Genomic DNA, 22,108 nt, shown 5'->3' on the forward strand with positions numbered 1-22,108 from the left:
CAGTCTGTACTGTTTACATTTACAACCACAAGGATACCAGCACATACATGGGTGCATACACATTCTTTAGACTGACAAAAATTTAAAGCCTACAAAGTTAATTGGGGAGAAATTTAATATTACTTTAGAGCACTAAAACACACAAAGTGAATCCAATAAAGATCCTCGTATTGATTCAATGTTAAGTATTAATTGCATGACCATCATAGCACCTCTCTACATTATCACACAATCACCAGAATCATAAACTGCTTTTAAAAATAAAAAAGGGTACAGTCCAATATTTATATTTATAACTTGCACACTGTTACTAGAAACTAGGTGCATTGTAGTACAGTGCTGCGAAAATGGAAGCCTGCTGATTTGACAAAAATGCCACATCATATTTTAGACCATTTCAGTCAAATTGGCAATACTGTTGAAGCAAATACTCAACACAGCGGGAAATAATGATTGGGGGGTGGGGAGAGAAAAAAGCATTCTATAAACCAAACATCCAATATTTCCTGTCCCTTTAAAGATAAGGTCACTTTTAGCATCGGAACAGATAAGTGTTCGCCTATGATGATCTTGCTACCTACTACACAATATCCGATGTCCTCTGCCATGAATATAGTTTAAAGAAAGCCATAGCTACAAAAAGGCATCTATTGTAATACCTAGAACTTCCTTTATCGCAATCATTATTGAATTCACTAGTTTTGAACAGTGAAAAAGGGAAGATGGCCTCATGTTTCCTTTCAATAGTATGTTGAGGATCAAGTGGCTTTCAAGCAGCATGGTGAGTTTTGAGATTTTGTGCAGTTTAGATCATTCGGTTCCGTTTATGGGTTGGTGAGTCTGTAATGACATCGCCACACTGGGCAGAGGTACGCTTTCTAGTTCCACCATTGTCCAAGTGGAGTGCCATTTCTTCTGATATGAAAGTGTTCAAATCAACATCATGAAGTCCATTTCTCCTACGACTAGCATTAGAACCACCGCTAACATGAGTAGGAGAGCCCGGGGTACTTGAGCGAACGCTTATACTAGCCATTGCACCACTGAGACCTGTAAAGAAAGGGGGAAAATATTTCAGCACTCTTTATGAGATACCTTGTATCAGAATAACAAAATTCAGTTAGCAATTAAATCAAACAGTTTTGACTTATTTCTCCTCATTACAAGTCTGCAGGGGCTCCTACTTAGTATCATTAAAAATAAATTTTGAAGTCAGGGGTACTGCTCCACATGAGAATTCATGCACTATCATATTAAGTGGCTTTGAAAACTTTTTGCCCCTCCCCCAGATGATCCTCTTCAGTTGGCTTACACCACCACCATTCCTGGGATCCCAAGGCTGGAAGGGCACCTCCTCAGAAGAATATCACCAGTGCTGCTGGTTGGCGAGTAAAACTTACTGCAGTAGAAACTCTTTGGGTCCAAATTTGCCATCTCCATGGCAATAGGAAACATTCAGAAACAGAAGCTGTATACTGGGGCCCTAAGTTGCATTACACAGTTCTGTCTCTGAACCTAAAAAAAAAGCAAGTGCAGAAAAAAAATCCCACATCAGCTGCTCAACACTAGAGTGGAAGAGGGTTGGGCATGACATGGATGGGCAGAGGAATGGCCAGCTGCGACAGCTAGTGCACAGGCCATTACCACATGCTATCTGTCAAGACTGCTAATAGTGCAAAAGGAAGAGGAAAGTGTAGCTGCATTACTGGCAGTCTATTAGCACAACAGACAAGCATAGGTGCAGTACAAGATGACCACTGGAGGCCATGACGGCCATTTTGGATCCTGGCAAAGTGCAGGGCAGCAAAAACAAGGGCTCATCTGCCAGAGACCGCAAGGTAGGTCCTGTAAGGAGAGGGAATTGGACAGGAAACATCAAGGGAGACACAAATGCAGCAATGGCACTTTTTTTCCAGGAGCTGCACTATATTACATACAGTAGCAGATAAACATGGGTCCTCCTATGCTGCCACCGAACATAATGCAGTGCCATGCTGTACAGTAGCATCTGCCCTATGTGGTAAATGCAGAGCAGAAACTAGACACCCCCCCAGCATTTACTATACCTTAATGTCTACTGTTAACACGTAGCAAGCTTACGCTATCATCCCCCCCCCCCCTACCCCCAGGATAGCAGGCAAGGACAAAGGACCTTAACAGCAAGGAAGCAAAGGTGAAGCTGCAAATCAAATAGCATCTGCAGTACAATAGGAGAGTAAAATGGGCAGACTAGATGGGTCCTGAAGGTTGTCATCACATTCTACTAAAAGCAGTAAGATGGGAGAAGTAAAAGCCATGAAAATAAATACAAATTAAAATAAATCTAGCTCAGCGCTTCCCCAACTTAACACCATTTTTATACACTTAAAATTCACACGACCAATCCTTCAAGCATTTTTTTTTTGTTTCAAGGTTAAAATGGATGAAATATACAACTGCCACAGAAATAAATAAATAACTTGGCTGCAATTCATCAAAAGCTGGCTTAGCAGCAGCAACAGCATGAACACACTGAAGTCTATGCCTGCTAATCGATCATATCAAAATGATAGAAAGCATAAAAGTCTTGCTTCCCCCTCAGAGTAAACTAAAACAGAATTGATCCAGTAAAAGTTTTTTTCACTTTTTAATTTTTTTTCTCTAAACTATACACTATTCTTTATGGTAGAACAGTACGAAATTAAAAGCAATGGGATAGGGCACATCAGAAGGAGCCAAACATTTACCCCCAATGAAAGTAAAAGGTCAAGGTAAAATTCTTACCTGAAACTTCTTTCCATTAGTCCTAACAGATCAATCCAGAGACTTGTGGGTTATGTCCCTCTACCAGCAGGTGGAGAGAGACAGAGAGAATTTCAGAGGTTTACTATATGTGATCATGTGCAGTCACCTTAACCTCTATTGTCGATACCAAAGCAGTGGAAGGAGGAAGAGGAAAACCAACATGAAAGTCCTCTCCTGCCTGCATAAAGCCCATGTAGGGTCCTCAACTGACCCTGCAGGAGGGTAACAAGAATTTTTCCTGTTTGTTTTGATTTGGGTTATAGCCAAAATCAAACAAGGGAATCTCATGAAACTGAAGCAACTAGAAGGAAACACTCAACCCAGACCCAGGACGGGCCTCTGGATTGTTCTGTTGGGCCTAACGGAAAGAAAGTTATCAGGTAAGGACTAAATTTTACCTTCTACAGCATCCTACAGATCAATCCAGAGACTTGTGGGATGTACCAAAGTAGTCCTCAAGTGGGGCAGGGTATTACAACCTCAGCAGACTGGAGCAATGCTCTACAGGTCACAGCCACACGAACTGCCACATCGTCTGGAATGCCTGGCACTGCCATGCCTAGCAAGGCAAGGACAGCAGACCAAGTGGATGATCTGCAAAAGCCATCCAAGGCAGGACAGAGGAACAAGTTGCCAAACTGTAAAAAAAAAGGCAGCCACAGAAGCTAGACGAGACTATGAAAAGGAAGCCAACTGCTCTCTGGAAGGAAGTGCTGCTACCCGCAATGGGAGAGACTGTCCCATACAGAGGCCAGCCAAAGAAAATGCCTCTCAGCCAACGACCATTGTAGCTCTTGAAACCAGATCCCCTCTCTTGTGTCCAGCAAGAGGACAGCATGGAGGCTATCCCAGGAGGAATTTCTGCTGATCCCACCACAGTGTGGATGTCTGATAAGGAGTCGCCGCCTTCTTGTATATCTAAGGCTCTCCAGGTTCTGATTATGTCCGTTTCTGATCCTGCCACATCTGCTAATCTTAAAATAGCCAGCACTGGAACACCACTTCAGTCTTTTGCAGTGAATGAGGCAATGCAGGAAGTAATTTCTATTCAGTGGGTCACCCCAGACATTGTCTCGCTACGCCCGCATCTGCCAATCTAAAAACAGCAAGCTAGCACGGCTTTGGAAGCTGCATTATCTTCCTAAGGTCCTGAGCAAAGCATAAAGCAAAGATCTGGCCAATGGAATTCGCTGGTCACTTCCAAATACTATAGGAGTACATGCTAATGTCCAAGAAGCGGGAAGCGACAAAGATTGAATGGGATGGAAGGCACAAACAACCTTTTGAAGAAAAGACAGGACTGTGCGCGCCCTGTCTCCTCTTCAGGAGAAATCTAGAGTATCTCAAACGGACGAAGTCGTGAGTTCTGAAACCCTGCTCGGACTGAACTTGGATCACTGAAGAAAACTAGGCTGCCCTGGACGATAGTCCTGGAGGCATATTTTCAAAGCACTTAGCCTTCCAAAGTTCCATAGGTTTCTATGGAACTTTGGAAGACTAAGTGCTTTGAAAATATGCCTCCTGGTGTCTTTAAAAGACGAGGGCAAGTCTGATCAGACTGAAAAGAATGTGTAGACATGTCCTCAGGAAGACGCCGAGTCTATGAGTCACCCAGATCATCCAACTTCACAAAGTCCTCAAACAATTGCTTGCCCTGAAAAGGGAGCTGAACCAGCCGCCAGTTGAAGCTGCATCTGTCACCCAGTGGTGCAACCACATTAAACGACAGTTGTGACCACCAAAAACATCTGCTTATTCAATGCCCGAAACAAATCATAGAAGAAAACTGTCAATTAAGCTGGCCTCGACTCCACATCAGGCAAATGAGGAGATTGACTGACTGACTTCTGGAAGTGATCTGAAATCTGTTGCCGCCAACTACGGCACACCCTAGCAGGCTATGAGCTGCAGATAACCACCTCCAGAGAAAGGGAACTTCAGAAATGTCAGCGGAATGTTGTGTTGAAATCACCCGTTGAGACTAAGCTGGCTTGAAGGGAACCACAGAGATGGGGACCAAATCTAAGAAAGAACACCTGAAGTGGTCTGATGTGGAATCAGGCCCACGAGGAAATGTCCAAGAAAGAGACTTGTGCCTATAATTTGATTCCCAGATCCCTGGACCTGGTAGGAAAAGTAAAACCTGACTTGGGTTGGCACCGGTTGCTGAGGAGCAAAGGAAAAAAAAAAAGGACTTCAAGCTTATGCGGAACATCACTCCCAGATACGCCAAGATTTGTGCTGGAAACAAACTAACTCTTGGTGAAATTGATTACCAATCCTAAGGACTGAAGAAGAGTAGCTATCTTAGATGAAATTTGCAGAATCTCTTGATAGAGAGAACCCGCAAATCAGCCACTCACGAGTTATGGATGAACCTGCAATCTATCCTCACGAAGGAAAGCTGCCACTACCACGACTTTGAAAAAATGTCTTTGGTAATGTGGAAAGGCTGAATGACATGGTCATAAATCGTTGAAGTCCTTCTGCAGGAAGGTGCACTGGGAATATGAAAGGACGCTTCCTTGAGGTCCAGGGAGGCTAGAAACTCTCCCCGCCAGACTGAACTATTACACACTGAAAGGTTCCCATTATGAAAAGCTGAACCGTAAACACCCTAGACTCTTATGACGTCCAAACTCAGCTGGAAGGAAGATTCCCCGGTTGGAACTACTAAGCAAAGGGAACAACTTCCCATTCCCCCAATTGCAAATGAGGACAGACTTGACTGTGCCTAAAGGTAGAAACATTGGCAAAGTAGCAAGAAGTGCTTGATACTTGGGCTTGAGCTTGTATGAAGACTCCAAGAAAAATCTGTAGTGGAATGAGAGAAGTTCAGGTTGTAACTGTGCGACAGAAAAACTAAAACACACAGTCTTAGGCAATCTTGGTCCATTCCTCATGAAATCCATAGAGAAGTCCTGCTATTACAATCCTGAGGAGTGAACCGAGACTCCATCATTGGGAGATGCAGCAGGCACAGGTAGACCTGGAGTTGAAGCTGAGCTCACTCTACCAGCAGCAAGGCAGCTTGTTGTAGTGGAAGCAGAAATCCTGAAAGTGGCTTTCCTAGCCTCACGCAACCTACGACAAAACAGAGGAATTAAAATCATCCTTAGACTCACCCCACCCCACCCTGGCAATCTCTGAGACTTGGGAATCCCTCAGGTCTTTACCCAACTGCCTTAGATCTTCTCCATGCACAAGAATACTTCCAAAAGGTAGGTTGCCAAATGTCACTGAAGCCACATAAGTGGTCTGATGCCTAAGCCAGAGCTAACTTCTTACAGAAAGGGTAAAGGATTGGCTGGTGTGGCTGTGCATTGGAGCTAAAAACTGCAGCTGAGAACCAGAGCCACATGGCGTAGCAGAATATAGCTGTTTTCACCATTGCACACTACAGATAGCAAGCTGAAGCAGGACATGAAGCAGCACCTCTAGAGCTCTGTGCTCACTCTCAGCTGGTTGCAACAACTATTAAGCTACCTGTACACTGAAGTAGTTCCTGGTCCACTGCTCATGAACGCTAGGTGCCCCATACCCTGAAAAGGCGCAAAATATGCCATGGAAGCAATTAGAGGTACTAGGAATGCTGCTGCTACCGGGGTGGCTGGGGCTAGTATGCAAAAGTGTGACCAGTATCAGTGTGCAAATAGAAAGAGCAATCTCTAGTACAGAAGAGTAGAGTAGTGATATCTGTTCCAGTCAAGCAAGAACTGCTTGGCCAGGCAAGCAGTAAGAGAGAATGAGATAAAATATGACCCACTGGAAACATAGCTGAGTCCACAGCTTCTAATAGGATGGACAAACCAGCCTTGAACTTGTAACCTTTAGGTTGAAAGGCCAGCACCCTCCTGAATAAAACTAGTTTGATGTAAAGAGTGCACCCATAGCAAATAGCACCAGGGCACCAAAGAGGGTGCAGGATTACCAGAGACCAACAGAAACCTAGGAGGGCTGCACTAGCCTCAGAATCAACTCAAAATGTAACATTTCTCACAGAAATATGGAGTCAACAGCCTTACGTCTGACAAACTATACCCCATTTGTACTGCCATGCTCTGTGAAAGGGAAAAAGAGTAGGCTCAGTCCTAATCCTGATCCCTTTCTCCCCTCCATTAATGATGCACACAGAACCTGAACCTCCTCGAGGAGGGTACCGAAATATTCTTAGTGCAACTAAGATGGTGCACGTGCACCCAAACCATAAATCACCTCATGAGGCACAGGAATGCCCACCAGAAGATTTTCAGATATTCAGTAGTTGCCAAGCTGCAGCTTAAGGTTCTCACTGCCACAGAACAGCCGCACAAGTCTACTGGGTCTCAGACCTCACCCAAGGCGTCTGCAAACCACCCCAGGGCCTCCTTCTCAGAAGCCCTTGTTCCTTTCTTTAAAAAAAAAAAAAATTTTTTTTTTTAAACTGGGAGTGATCCACCCCAGTTCCCAGTCATACCTTCTAAAAGGCCTGAACTTAAAAACTGCCAGAAACGAAGTGAAGTACGCCCCAAGGAAGTGCTAGCACTTACTACTACTTCTTGACATTTCTATAGCGCTACTAGGGTTACGCAGCGCTGTACAATTTAACAAAAAGGGACAGTCCTGCTCAAAGGAGCTTACAATCTAAAGGAAAATGACAAGTTGGGGTAGTCTAGATTTCTTGAATAGTGGTTAGGTGCCAAAGGCAACATTGAAGAGATGGGCTTTTAGCAGGGATTTGAAGATGGGCAGGGAAGGGGCCTGGCATATGGGCTCAGGGAGATTACTCCAAGCATGGGGTGAGGCGAGGCAGAAAGGGCGGAGCCTGGAGTTGGCAGTGGTGGAGAAGGGTACTGAAAGGAGGGATTTGTCTTGAGAGCGGAGGTTACAGGTAGGAACGTAAGGGGAGATGAGGGTAGAGAGGTAGGGAGGAGCTGCAGATCTAGTGCATTTGTAGGTTAGGAGGAGAAGCTTGAACTGTACGTGGTACCTCATCGGAAGCCAGTGAAGTGATTTGAGGAGAGGGGAGATGCGAGTATATCGGTCCAGGCGGAAGATAAGACGTGCAGCAGAGTTCTGAACGGACTGAAGGGGGGACAGTGTGGCAAGAAGTAAATTGTGATTGACAGTGTCAAAAGCGGCAGATAGGTCGAGGAGGATGAGGATGGAATAGTGACCTTTGGATTTGGCAAGGAACAGGTCATTGCAGACTTTAGATGGTGCCGTTTCTGCCGAGTGTAGGGGGCAAAAGCTGGATTGAAGCGGATCGAGGATGGCATGAGAGGAGAGAAAATCGAGGCAACGGCTGTGAATGGCGCGTTCAAGTATCTTGGAAAGGAAGGGTAGGAGGGAAATGGGACGGTAGTTGGAGGGACAGGTAGGGTCAAGTGATGGTTTTTTGAGCAGAGGTGTGACTACAACATGCTTGAAGGTGTCAGGGACAGTGGAGAGAGAAAGGTTGAGGATATGACAGATATAAGTTGGTGGGGATGGGATCTGAGGAACAGGTGGTGCATTTCGAGGAGGAAAGAAGATGGGCGGTTTCCTCTTCGGTGATCTCAGGAAAAGGAGGAGAAGGCGACATGGGTAGGTTGGTTGAGGGAGTGGGCTATAGGGTGAAGAGGAGGAGATGGTTTGGTGGTAAATTCGAGGTTGATCTTCTGCACCTTGTCGCGGAAGTAGTCAGCCAGTGATTGAGGACAGAGTGAGGGGGGGTGGGAGCGGAGGGCACTTTGAGGATGGAGTTAAGGGTGTCGAAGAGACGAGGGTTAGAGCTGAGGGAATTAGTCAATTGAGTGTAATAGTCCTGTTTGGCGAGGAATAGGGAGGACTGGAAGGAGGATAGCATGAATTTGTAGTGAAGAAATCAGTATGGGTATCAGTATCACTTCAGCCTCGTCATGTGGCATGGCAGGAAAGATGGTGCCCTCAGGCATGCGCACCTAAGAAAACAGCTGCCTTGTGCCTGCCAAAACGAGCTAGGAAGGAACACAATGCTCCGTGATGTCTGGCTGTACAGCAGCCTGCATAAGCACAACAAAAGGAGCTCTGGCACAGGAAACAGCAGCAGCCCAGTGGCCATGTTTGCTCTACCCCACCGGCGCAGGTAGGGTAAATACTACTCACCCCCTTGGGAATCACTGTCACATGCCAAATCGATCCTCACACCCCTTAGCCGGTTCGTAAGTTTGCCATGCTTGACAAAACAATGAAATAGACTTTTTTTTTAAAACAGTGCTCACATGGCATTAAAAAAACATTTTTTATTAATTTTTTTTATAAGGGCAGAAGACACCAGAGCAAAAGAAACCTCAGACTAAAAAAAAAAAAAAAGTTAGGAGAGTGAGAACCACAAACCCCAGTTAGGCAGAGGAGGGAGCAAAGGAGGAGGGAGGGAGGGACCTGGCACCACCAGGTGTGCACCCAAGTACTAGGGCCAGGACACCTCAGACCCCAGATGCTCGACTAGACCCGGGGGACCAGGCCAGGAGCCAATCAACCCAGAGCTGCATGGTTATGACCATCCACCTGCCAGATAGAGAATACCAAGGTTAAGGTGGCTGAATATGACCACATATAGAGTAAACCTCTGAAGCTCCTATCTCCACCTACTGGTAGAGGGACATAATAGAGTCTCTAGATTGATCTGTGGGACACTATGGAAAGATTAATATACCACCTTTCTGTGGCTACAACCAATGTGGTTTACATATATTATATGCAAGTACTTCTGTCCCTAGTGGGCTCACAATCTAAGTTTGTACCTGGGGCATCAAGGGTTAAGTGACTTGCTCAGGGTCTCAAGGAGCTGCAGTAGGAATCTAACCCAGTTCCCCAGATTCTCAACCCACTGCACTAACCATTAAGCTACTCCTTCACTGATGCAGAACCCCAAACCTCCAACTGCTTAAAGGGAACAAGCAACACAATGTAAGGGTACTGGTACAGATTATCTGCAGTAAAATGGTTCTTCTTTAAACCACGTACAGTAACTTCATATATACATCTCCATATTATTCTGACTTGCCTCATATAAGCCCTTAATTGAATTATCTAACATTCCAATCAGGGCTGTGGAGTCGGTAAAAATGTATCAACTTCAGTTCCAGTACAACAAAAATTTTAAGCCTAGTTTCAGTAAAGAGTTGGAAAGTAGAAAAATAGAGGAGAAAGAGTCAAAGGTTTGGCGTACCAACTCTTCAGCCTTAATACCAATACTGAAAAATCTAAAATGCTTTACTTTTGATCTTGAATACAGCACCACAAACTCACCTGTTGACCTGTCTACAAACTTATCAAAAAGCAAAGACCAAGTCTGCTTGTATGTATACATAACTGGAGAGCTTACACCAGTGGTCTTCATTAATTTTGAAGCTGGGGTCACTTTGGATTCTAAGGAGATATGCCAAATATCTTCTCATGCTGGACCACAACACTGCAGATCAATGCCTGTCAATGACATCCATCCCCACCAGCCCACCTTCAAACTTCATTGAGGGTGTATCTACACAACTGTGAGCATTTCCAAATGCACTCTCTTTTGTTCATTGATAAATGCCTTGTCATTAAAGCATGGGCCCCCCCCCCCCCCCATTCACTTTCCCCTTTCTGTCCTAAGCTTGGATAGAAGCAGAGTAGCAGAGAAAAAAAAACACCCCATAAAGACACCTGGGGCTACCACAGGCCCACACTATCAAATCGGGTGTAAAATGTTAAACAGTATCTGCTTACGACTCCTAGGATCCATAGTACTGATGTAGAATAAGAACATTCAAATAAGTTCTACTCATTTTTCTGCTACAGAAGCCCTCCCTTATTTCCACCCTTGAATCAAACAAGAGATACCCAACATTCTAACAGATCTTAGGGGTCAGACCAAATTAGAAGATAAAATGTTCCTCTGTCAAGAAAGCGGAGATACTAACCTGCAGCATGTATTCTCCGAGGACAGCAGGCTGATTGTTCTCACATGTGGGTCGACTTTCGCATCAGCCCATGAATTGGATGTCATTTTGCAAGCAAAATATAAAAAGTTTTGCCAGTCTTCTGGCGCGTGTGGAGCACGCACCGTGCCTGCGCAGACTGATTTCCAGCCTGTCGCGTGAACGTGTTCCCTCAGTTAAATCAAAAAGCATAAAAGGAAGCAAATAACTCCAAAGGGGAGGTGGGCGGACAATCAGCCTGCTGTCCTCAAAGAATACCTGCTACAGGTAAGTATCTCCGCTTTCTCCGAGGTCAAGCAGGCTGCTTTTTCTCACATGTGGGGTATCCCTAGCAACCAGGCTCACTCAAAACAACAAACATTGGTCAATTGGTCCTCGCAACGGAGAGGACATAACAGATTGACCTGAAACCATAAACTGAGGGTGCAGCCTGGAACAGAACAAAAATGGGTCTAAGGGGGTGGAGTTGGGTTCTAAACCTCGAACAGATTCTGCAGCACTGACTGCCCAAACCAACTATCGCATTGGATAAGTACATAAGTACATAAGTAATGCCATACTGGGAAAAGACCAAGGGTCCATCGAGCCCAGCATCCTGTCCACGACAGCGGCCAATCCAGGCCAAGGGCACATGGCAAGCTTCCCAAACGTACAAACATTCTATACATGTTATTCCTGGAATTTTGGATTTTTCCAAGTCCGTTTAGTAGCGGTTTATGGACTTGTCCTTTAGGAATCTGTCCAACCCCTTTTTAAACTCTGCTAAGCTAACCGCCTTCACCACTTTCTCCGGCAACGAATTCCAGAGTTTAATTACACGTTGGGTGAAGAAAAATTTTCTCTGATTTGTTTTAAATTTACTACACTGTAGTTTCATCGCATGCCCCCTAGTCCTAGTATTTTTGGAAAGCGTGAAGCTGAAGGCAGTAGTGAGATGTGAATGTGTGGACTGATGACCACATTGCAGTCTTGCAAATCTCTTCAATGGAGGCTAAGTGAGCCACTGACGCAGCCATGGCTCTAACATTATGAGCCGTAACATGGCCCTCTAGAGTGAACCCAGCTTGGGCATAAGTGAAGGAAATGCAATCTGCTAGCCAATTCGAGATTGTGCGTTTTCTGATGGAGACTCCCCTCCTGTTGGGATCAAAAGAAAAACAACTGGGCAGACTGTCTGAAGGGCTTTGTCCACTCCACATAAAAGGCCAATGCTCTCTTGCAGTCCAAGGTATGCAAACTGCTTTCGCCAGGGCGGGTATGACGGGGAAAGAATGTTGGCAAGACAACTGACTGGTTCAGATGGAACTCAGACACCACCTTTGGCAGGAACTTCGGAAGTGTGCGGAGGACTACTCTGTTGTGATGAAATTTGATATAAGGTGCATGTACTACTAAGGCCTGAAGCTCACTGACCCTACGAGCTGAAGTAACAGCCACCAAGAAAAAGACCTTCCAGGTCAAGTTCTTCAGATGGCAGGTATTCAGTGGCTGAAAAGGAGCTTTCATCAGCTGAGTGAGAACGACATTGAGATCCCACGACACTGGTGGAGGTTTGAAAGGGGGCTTTGACAAAAGCAAACCTCTCATGAAGTGAACTAAAGGCTATCCAGAGATAGGCTTACCCCCTACACGGCGATGAAAAGCACTAATCGCACTAAGGTGAACTCTTACGAAGTTGGTCTTGAGACCAGACTCTGACAAGTGTAGAAGGTATTCAAGCAGGGTCTGTGTAGGACAAGAAAGAGGATCTAGGGCCTTGCTGTCACACCAGATGGCAAACTTCCTCCATTTTTAACACCTCTTCATAGAATCTTTTCTGGAAGCAAGCAAGACTCGTGAGACACCCTCTGAAAGACCCAAGGATGCGAATTCTAAGCTCTCAACATCCAGGCCGAGAGAGCTAGAGACGAGAGGTTGGGATGTAGAAGCGACCCCTCGTTCTGAGTGATGACAGTTGGAAAACACTCCAATCTCCACGGTTCTTCGGAGGACAACTCCAGAAGAAGAGGGAACCAAATCTGACGCAGCCAGAAGGGTGCAATCAGGATCATGGTTCCGCAGCGTTTGAGTTTCAGCAAAGTCTTCCCCACTAGAGGTATGGGAGGATACGCATACAGAAGGCCTGTTCCCCAATGTAGGAGAAAGGCATATGACACTAGTCTGTTGTGGGCCTGAAGCGGAATTGAGGGGACCTTGTGATTGATTTGAGATGCAAAAAGATCCACCAAGGGGGTGCCCCACACTCGGAAGATCTTACAGACTACGCCCATGTTCAGTGACCACTCGTGAGGTTGCAATATCCTGCTCAACCTATTGGCCAGACTGTTTACACCTGCCAGATAAGTGGCTTGAAGAAACATGCCATGACGGCCAGCCCAAAGCCACATCTGGACGGCTTCCCAACACAGAGGGCGATTTCCGGTGCCCCCCTGCTTGTTGGTGTAAAACATGGCAACCTGATTGTCTGAACTAAGATTACTCAGTTGGATAGCTGATCTCTGAAAGCTTTTAGAGCGTTCCAGATAGCTCTGAGTTCCAGGAGGTTGAGCTGCAGACCTGTATCCTGAAAGGACCAGGCTCTCTGACTGTGGAGCCCATTTACATGAGCTCCCCACCCCAGGAGAGATGCATCCATCGCCAGCACTTTTCATGACTGAGGAACTTGGAATGGTCACCCCAAAGTCAAATTGGATCGAATCGTCCACCACTGAAGAGAATTCCAAAAGTCGGTGGATAGTTGGATTACATCCTCTAGACCCCCCCACAGCTTGAAACCACTGGGAAGCTAGGGTCCATTGAGCTGATCTCATAAGTAGACGTGTCATGGGCGTTACATGAACTGTGGAGGCCATGTGCCCCAGAAGTCTCAACATCTACCAAGCCGCAACCTGCTGAGACGCTCGAACCATGGACACCAGGGACAGAAGGTTGTCCGCCCTTGCCTCCGGGAGATAGGCTCGAGCTGTCTGAGTTTTCAGCAGAGCTCCAATGAATTCCAATTTTTAGACTGGGGTGAGATGGTACTTGGGATAATTTAAGACGAACCCCAGTAGCTCAAGCACCTAAATAGTGATTCATATGAAATCCAGAGCACCTTCCTTCGAGGTGCTCCACCAGCCAATCGTCGAGATAAGGAAACACATGCACTCCCAAGTCTAAGTAGCGATGCTGCGACTACAACTTGGCATTTTGTAAACACTCTGGGCGCAGACACCAGGCCAAAAGGCAGTACATGGTACTGAAAGTGCTGTGTTTCCAGCCGAAATCAAAGACACTTCCTGTGAGCTGGTAGTATCGAGATGTGCGTGTAAGCATCCTTCAAGTCCAGAGAGCATAGCCAATCGTTTTCCTGAAGAAGGGTGCCCAGGGAAACCATCCTGAACTTTTCTCGGACTAGGAATTTGTTCAGGGCCCTTAGGTCTAGGATGGGACGCATCCCCCCTGTTTTCTTTTGTACATGGAAGTACCTGGAATAGAATCCCAGACCTTCTTCCCCTGGTGGAACGGGTTCGACCGCTTGGGCTTGTAGAAGGGCGGAGAGTTCCTTTGCAAGTACCTGCCTGTGCTGGGAGCTGAAGGACTGAGCTCCTGGTGGGCAATTTGGAGGCTTGGAGTCCAGATTGAGAGTGTATCCTAACCAGAGTTTGAAGAACTCACCAGTCGGAGATTATAAGAGGCCACACCTTTGGTGAAAAAACATTAACCTCCCCCTAACCGGCAAGTCGTCCGGTATGGACACGTTTACTGAGGCTATGCTGAACCGGAGCCAGTCAAAAGCCCATCCCCTCCCTCCTTTTGCTGGGGAGCCACAGTCGCCTTAAGCACACACTGTTGACGAGAATAAGTGTGCTGGGACTGAGCATGGGCAGGCTGCCGAGAAGCAGGAGTGTACCTACGCCTAGCATAGAAACAGGGAGCAGATGAGGTAGTAGCAGAGGACACCCAGCGGGAGAGAGAATCCATAGCATCACTGTGCTTCTTGAGCTGGTCAACTAGATCCTCTACTTTCTCACCAAAAAGGTTATCCCCCCAGCAAGGAACATCCGCCATCCGCTGCTGGACCGAATGATACAGGTCAGAGGCACGCAGCCATGGGCAGCGATCCTGGATGCTACATCAAAACTGTCGAACGTACCCTGGCCAAGAATTTTCAACACGCCTTCTGCTGCCTGACCACCTGGCGAAAAGGAGCCGTTGCAACCTCTCTAGGCGGAGAAGGATAATCCAGGACCTCGATCATCTCAGCCCTGGGTTCATCCTCAACCTCCATAGGGAAGGGAATAGACGCAGCCATTTCCCAGACAAAGGAGGTAACGGATAGACCAGCGATGGCGAACCTATGGCACGCATGCCAGAGAGGGCACGCAGAGCCCTCTCCTTTGGCATGCGCGCCGTCAGTCCGCTCCACCCACTCTCCCTCCGCGCAACAGGTCGCCCCGCCCTCACTCCCTCTTCCAAACCGACGAAGCACCAGGCCGCCCGCCCTCCCTCCCAGCACCAGCGCTCGCCCTCCTCCTCCGAAATTGAAAAGGCGTCGGCAGCTGCAGCGAAACGCGTGGTCTTCGCTCGGCGTGCCTTCGGTCTTCGCTTGTCTCTCAAGCTCTGGTCCCGCCCTCAGCTTGAGAGACAGAAGCGAAGCAAAGGCGCACCGAGCGAAGACCACGCCGCGTTTCGCTGCAGCTGCCGACGCCTTTTCAATTTCGGAGGAGGAGGGCGAGCACTGGTGCTGTGAGGGAGGGCGGGCGGCCTGGTGCGTCGTCAGTTTGGAAGAGGGAGGGAGGCAGGCAGGCCTGGTGCTGGGTGCTACTGGGTGCTGGGGAGGGAGGGAGACCTGGTGCTGGGTGGGTGGAAGGGAGGCCTGTTGCTGGGAGGGTGGCAGGCCTGGTGCTGGGTGCTGAGTGGGAGGGTGGCTGGACATGGATGGATGGCTAGAAATGAAGAAGAAAGGAGGAAAGTAAAGAAATAAATGGAAAGGAAGCCCTGGAAACGGAGTTAAGAGAGCAGCATAATCAGAGACAACAAAGGTAGAAAAAATCATTTTATTTTCATTTTAGTGTTTGGAATATGTCCAATTTGAGAATTTACATCTGCTGTCTTATTTTGCACTGGGTATACATATAGTAGATGATGGCAGAAAAAGACCTGCATGGTCCATCCAGTCTGCCCAACAAGATAAACTCATATGTGTATACCTTACCTTGATTTGTACCTGCCTTTTTCAGGGCACAGACCGTACAAGTCTGCCCAGCAGTATTTCCCGCCTCCCAACCACCAGTCCCACCTCCCATCTCCGGCTCAGACCATATAAGTCTGCCCTCCACTATCCTCGCCTCCCAACTACCAACCTCTCTTCCCCCACCTGCTCCGCAGAAGGACAGAATGATCAAGACCAGAGAGAAGATGTTTGTTGGGGTGGTGATTTAGTGAAGACACAGGGACATCTGCTGCGGGGGATCGAGATTGAGTTTGAAGGACAAATGCAGCAAGGATATTTTCTGGAAGGTGGCAGGGGCATTATTAGATAATACTAATATTAATATTAATAGATAATACTGGAGCTGTAACAGCTTACAGAAATGATTTATAATGAAAAAAATGTTATTTTTTTCTCCTATATTAGTATAATATTTTCAATGATGTCTGTTTATATGCACCATGGCTGGTGTAAGGGGTGTGGCTATCATAGGGGTGGAGTCATATGTGGTGACTCCGCCCAAAATGAGTACCGGCACTTTGCGATAAATAATTAGATTTTGGGTTGCCGTTTGGGCACTCAGTCTCTGAAAGGTTCGCCATCACTGGGTTAGACTCTCCGGAGGAGAAAGTCTCCATTCTGGTGGAGGGGAAGGTTCAGAGGAAATCCCATAGGACTCTTCAGAAGAAAAAGTACCTGGGATCTTCCTCTTCCCCCCACGAACACTCATCTTCAGCATCGGACAAAACATCCCTCAGAGCAGTCCGAAACTGAGCCTGCCTCGATGCAGAGGAATGACATCCTCGATGGTGGTGCCGAGAAGTCGACGCCCGCCTGGACTCCAGTGAAGCTTCCTCCACAGACGTCGAAGGGGAGTCGACCTGGGTGGCAGCTGACACCGATGCTGAAGGCGGCATCGAGGTCGGACACCTCACCACAAGCGAAGGGCCAGATGCCGCTGTAGCAGACGGTACGGAAAGAGCAAGCACCCCCCGACACCGAAGCAGACTGGTGCAGCAATCCTTCCAGAAGCTCTGGAAGCAGGGTCCTGATGCACTCGTCGAGAGCCGCCGTCGGACAAGGCTGCGGGGTCGGTAAAGGAGCCGGTGGCAAAATCTGTCGAGGCTCGGGAGCAGGCTGCCAGAAGACTGACACATCGGCACCTCCTGAATAGAGGGGGAGTGATCCTCTCAGCACCGATGCTTTACGGGTGCCGATTCCCTCGACGCCCAGGAGCTCCCAGCACCGTGTGTCGAAGGAGAACGATGACTGTGCTTCGCTTTTGCTCGACGCACATCATCGAGACTCCTCGGTACTGATGAGGACATGGAATCCTCACGCCTCCTCGGGGCCGGGTCTGACGAAGGTCGGTCCCGGGGGTGGGGGCAGCATGACAAGAGGCCTCGAGGCAGGTGGAGACCCACTCGATGCCTCACTGCTCTCAGCGCGAGTTGGTCTTTCAGAAGCCATTACCTCCGCTTCCGATGTCAATGCTTCCCTCGATGTCGATGAACTGAACCGAGCCCCAAAAAGCTTTTCTCGTTGGGCTTCGAGACGCTTGGGTCCGTTTCTTCATACGAAGATACAGACTACAAGCAGCTGGGCTATGGTCAGGCCCAAGGCAGTGGGTATCAGTACTTGAGATGGTCCGGTTCCACCGAGTACAACGTTTGAAGCCGCTGGGAGTCTTCGATGACATGGAAGGAAAAACGGCTTTGGCGAAATCAAAAAGATGCGATTGTGCCTGTTAAAAGAAAAAGGCACACAAATAAGGGAAAAGAACCCGGCCGCGTCAAAAAGGAAAAGAAACTTCAAAAGGGAAAAAAAAAAACTAAGAAAAGTAAAGGAACTTTTTTTTTTTAAACGATAAAAGAAAAAAAAAAATCGAAAACAAAAAATGAAGACTCTCTCCTGGGCCTGTGAGGAACAGCAAAAACCACCACTGCACCTCAACAGAGAGAGAAAAAAAAAACTGAGGGAACGCGTTCATGCAACAGGCGGGAAATCAGTCTGCACATGTGCTGTGCACGCTCCACTCACGCCAGAAGACTGGCAAAACTTTTTTTTATATTTTGTTTGCAAAATGCCGTCCAATTCCTGGGCCGACATGGACGTCAACCCACATGTGAGAACAAGCAGCCTGCTTGTCCTCGGAGAATGATGAATACCTTAATAACTTGAAGTTATCTACCAGGCTAAACACTGATTTGCAAATGTAATAATCTATTTAGAATTAAACAACTTAAGGTAAGACTTCACACCGACACTACTATGCAATTCATTAAAAAATAAATCAATCTGATTTCTTCAAGTTGCACAAAATTAACTTCATTTCCCATATAAGTAGGTAATTTATAGGCCCATTTACTAAGCCACGGTAGACATTAGTGCGTGCCTACTGAGCAGTTAAAAAAAAAAAAAAAAAAAAAAACACTGCTGCAGGACACACCAAGGCATCTTGCTGTATTTTGGCCATCAGCATGCACTACTCCCACATTTAAAATAAATAAATAAAATTATTTTTTGGCGCAGGAGGCATATCTGGGGGCGGAGAGGAGGCATGCCTTCTACTAATTAGGTAGCACAGGTACATTACAGCATGCTGCCCAATTAGCGCAGGAGCCCTTACTACTTACTAAATAGGTGGCGGTTAAAGGCTCCTGCACTAATTGTGAGATTAGCACAAATTAGCGTGTGGTCATTACAAAACAATATGGAAAGGCAGCCATTTTACTAACGTGCTAAAAGTGGATGTAGTGTGCAGAAAACCCACATGCAGACAACAGCGCCAGCCACTTTTCAGCACAGCTTGGTAAAAAGGACCTCTTACGAGCGTTAAGTTTACTGGATATTCTAGCTGAATCTTCAGATGTAGTAAGTATCACATTGTGTGAACTATGAAGACTGCTTACTATAGTTTGCAAATGTAGTATAAAAAATATTTTGGGAGGATATTTATATATGCTCCAAATCTTCAAGTATGCATTCTATTTTCTAAGGCAAAAACATGCGAGATGGGTCCCATTAAAAACGGAGTTCCAAGGTAAATAATGCACACTGAACCTTACTAAATAGAACCCTACATTTGATATACAGTAGTCTCTCGATTATCCGACGTAAGCAGGACCAGCCCGGTATTAAATCAGTGAAAAGTCGGACTGTACCGAAAACAATGGGAACCCCTCAAACAGTATGGAAAACATACTTTGCACAAAGAACAGGCGTTGGGTATCTTTAATTAAAATACTGTTTATTAACTAAATATCAACAAATAAAATTGTACAGAAGCAATTTTTGCATAAATACAGAGCAATATACACAGCACCACAATCAAAAAACAGTTCCCTCACTGCAAAAGCGGGGTCACAGGAAGAGAAGCCACACACTTCTTAACTCAGATGAGTGGGGCATAAGTATCAGCTGCAAAGCATGACTCTCTTGCAGAGAAGCATGGTCTCCGCTCAAACATGGCTCAAAGACTGCTTCCTTGCAGCATGTGAACCACGCTCTTAATGGCAAACGCAATGGCATCACCGGGCGAGGGGTCCTGCCAGATAGAAAAGCAAAGTTTGGATAATCGAGACACTAGTGTATTAAATTTTGGTCATTAAAAGCAGCCCGTAGAATTGGACTTACAAATTTAAGGTCGTTTACTGCTCATTTTTAGTTACTGTACTTCAAAATCTTGCATATTTGTAAAATGGCTTCTACAGAATGTATCAATTGAGTACTTAGTGTTACCTTTTATTTAAAAAAATGTTTCACATTTCAAAAAAGTGCGTTTTCGTTCAGCTTTTCATGTGTCACGTTTTAAAGCACTAGGAGAAAAAGGAGCATACTATTTATCACAACTTAAATGACATTAAGCTGCACTTTAAACCAGGGACCATGAACTCCAGACACTGTCAAACAGACCTTACCAGTCTACCTTACTTAACTGATAAGGAAAATATCTAGTGAACAAAAAATTAAGGACTAGAATCTATTCTTTCAGTTTAAACTAATAGTTCCTAAAATATGGACTGGCTTATGATCAAGTGCTCTAAGATGAATATAGGATAAACACCATCTGTTAGTAACTGTTAAGTTTACTCAAACTACAGCTCCTTAGAAAAGTTAGCACTAAGCACTACTTAGATTGTGAGCCCTCCTGGGAGAGAGTAATATCCAGTGTACCTGAATGTACCTCACCTTGATCTACTACTGAAAAAGGTGTGAGAAAAACCTAAATAAATACAGTAAAATTATGCCTTACCTGCTGATAATTTTCTTTCCTTTAGTAGCAGCAGATGAATCCAAGAACTGGTGGTTGTGTCCATCTACCGGCAGGTGGAGATAAGAGGTTACAAAGCTGAAGGCAGTGAAACCAGACAGCCATCTCCTCCTTCACCTCAGTACATGTCATCACCAAGCAGAAGAAGACAAGAAAACAGGAAGCCTTCCTCACCAACTATACAAAACAGAAACTCATCAGTCTGACTTAAGAAAACCACGACTTTGATAGAGTCCTCTTCAGTGGTTTCTTTTCCCTTTCCCCTTTTTGAAAACTAAAGACCAGGACAAGGACAGGCAAAACATGCACGGCTGACAAAGGGCGGGATCCTGGATTCATCTGCTGCTACTAAAGGAAAGAAAATTATCAGCAGGTAAGGCATAATTTTACCTTCCTTAGAATATGCAGCAGATGAATCCAAGAATTGGTGAGATGTACCAAAGCAATTCATAAGTAGGGTGGGAGGTCGCCGCTCCCCGAGACAGAACCGCCGCTGCAAAAGCAGCATCTGAATAGTGAAAGCACACCCATTCCACCCAAGAGGTAAATAGCAATCTCGTGAAAATGAGCCTGCAACGCCACCGGCGGGACGTAACCTTTCCAAAAATCCACAAAGTATCTGCAATCCAAGAAAAAAAATCAGATTAGACTACAGGCTGCTGTCCCACAGCAAGTACCAGCGACAAAGAGAAGATCTGAACATCTGCGAATACCGGAGAACCTTCTGAACATCCAGAAGATGATTCGCAGTGTACTCTGTGTGAAAATCCCCCTCCCGAAAGGAGGGAAGAAAGAAAGGCTGAAAAAGACAAGCCAAACCACAGCCAGAAAGAAAAGAAGGAACCGAAAGCAAGGTCACTCCAGACTAGAGAGCTGCACGGCTTCCGTCCCCGCGGGAATCCCGCGGAACCCGCGGGATTCCCGCAGGGACGGAGGCAGTTCCTGCAGGGTTCCCGCGGGGATGGAAGCAGTTCTGCGGGGTTCCCGTGGGGACGGAGGCAGTTCCTGCGGGGTTCCCGCGGGGATGGAACCAGTTCTGTGGGCTTCCCGTGGAAGTGTAAGCTGCACCTGCACCAGCCTCTCATCTACCGAATACCAATTTATTTGAGTGCTGTCTCTTCCTCCTCTTCTTCCTTGCTTTAACAGCATAAATGTGGAAAGTCTTCCATTAAGGAGGTGGTAGAGTCACAAATGATGACGGAATTCAAAAAGGCATGGGATGAACACAGAGGATCTCTAATTAGAAAATGGAAGTTATATAAAAGCTAACCTTAAATGGCTGCATGTGTGTGGATATGTCAAGTGACACTTAGATGGCGACTGTGGCTGTGATGAACTAGAGCTGATACCTGGCAGACTTGTATGGTCTGTGTCTCATACATGGCAATCTGGTGTAGGATGGGCTGGAAAGGGCTTAGACAGCAACTTCAGTGGCTGGAATATAAGGACAGTGCTGGACAGACTTTTACGGTCTGTGTCCCACAAATGAGAACATGAATAGGCTGGAGTGGGCTTCGATGGCAACTCCAGCAGTTGGAACATAAGGATGGGGCCAGATAGACTCCTGTGGTCTTTGTTCCAGAAACACGAAAGAAAGACCATAATCAAGTATATAATATCACACTCGTTGATTTAATGATGAATTGATCATGAGTGTGACTATTGGGCAGAGTGGATGGACCGTTCAGGTCTATTTGCTGTCACTTACTATGTTACTGTTAATCCTCTTTGCTCCCAGGCTGGTGCACAGACCTCAGCTCTGACACAGGCACGAGAATCAGATGTCACCTGACCTACTGGAGCGTGCATGTGGCGGCCTCTCAGCACACACTGCCAGTGAATCAGAGACAAATCTTACATGTGCGCACCAGAGTGTTCCAAGTTCCAACTTCCATTCCTTCCTTGCCTACAGTGCTGTGGCTCAAATCCAGAAAG

General features: G+C 46.3%; 1 protein-coding gene across 1 annotated transcript in view; it reads right to left on the reverse strand.

Annotated features, from left to right (window-relative positions):
• Positions 1-97: 97 nt before the first annotated feature.
• Positions 98-22,108, reverse strand: part of C8H16orf72 (chromosome 8 C16orf72 homolog) — a 55,260-nt gene continuing 33,249 nt past the window's right edge. Inside the window, exon 4 of the mRNA XM_030213506.1 lies at positions 98-1,050. Within this exon, the coding sequence (XP_030069366.1) occupies positions 806-1,050 (245 nt within the window). The 3' untranslated portion in view covers positions 98-805. The remainder of the gene's footprint in view (positions 1,051-22,108) is intronic.

Source organism: Microcaecilia unicolor, chromosome 8 (assembly GCF_901765095.1).
Source record: "Microcaecilia unicolor chromosome 8, aMicUni1.1, whole genome shotgun sequence".
Taxonomy (NCBI): Eukaryota; Metazoa; Chordata; class Amphibia; order Gymnophiona; family Siphonopidae; genus Microcaecilia; species Microcaecilia unicolor.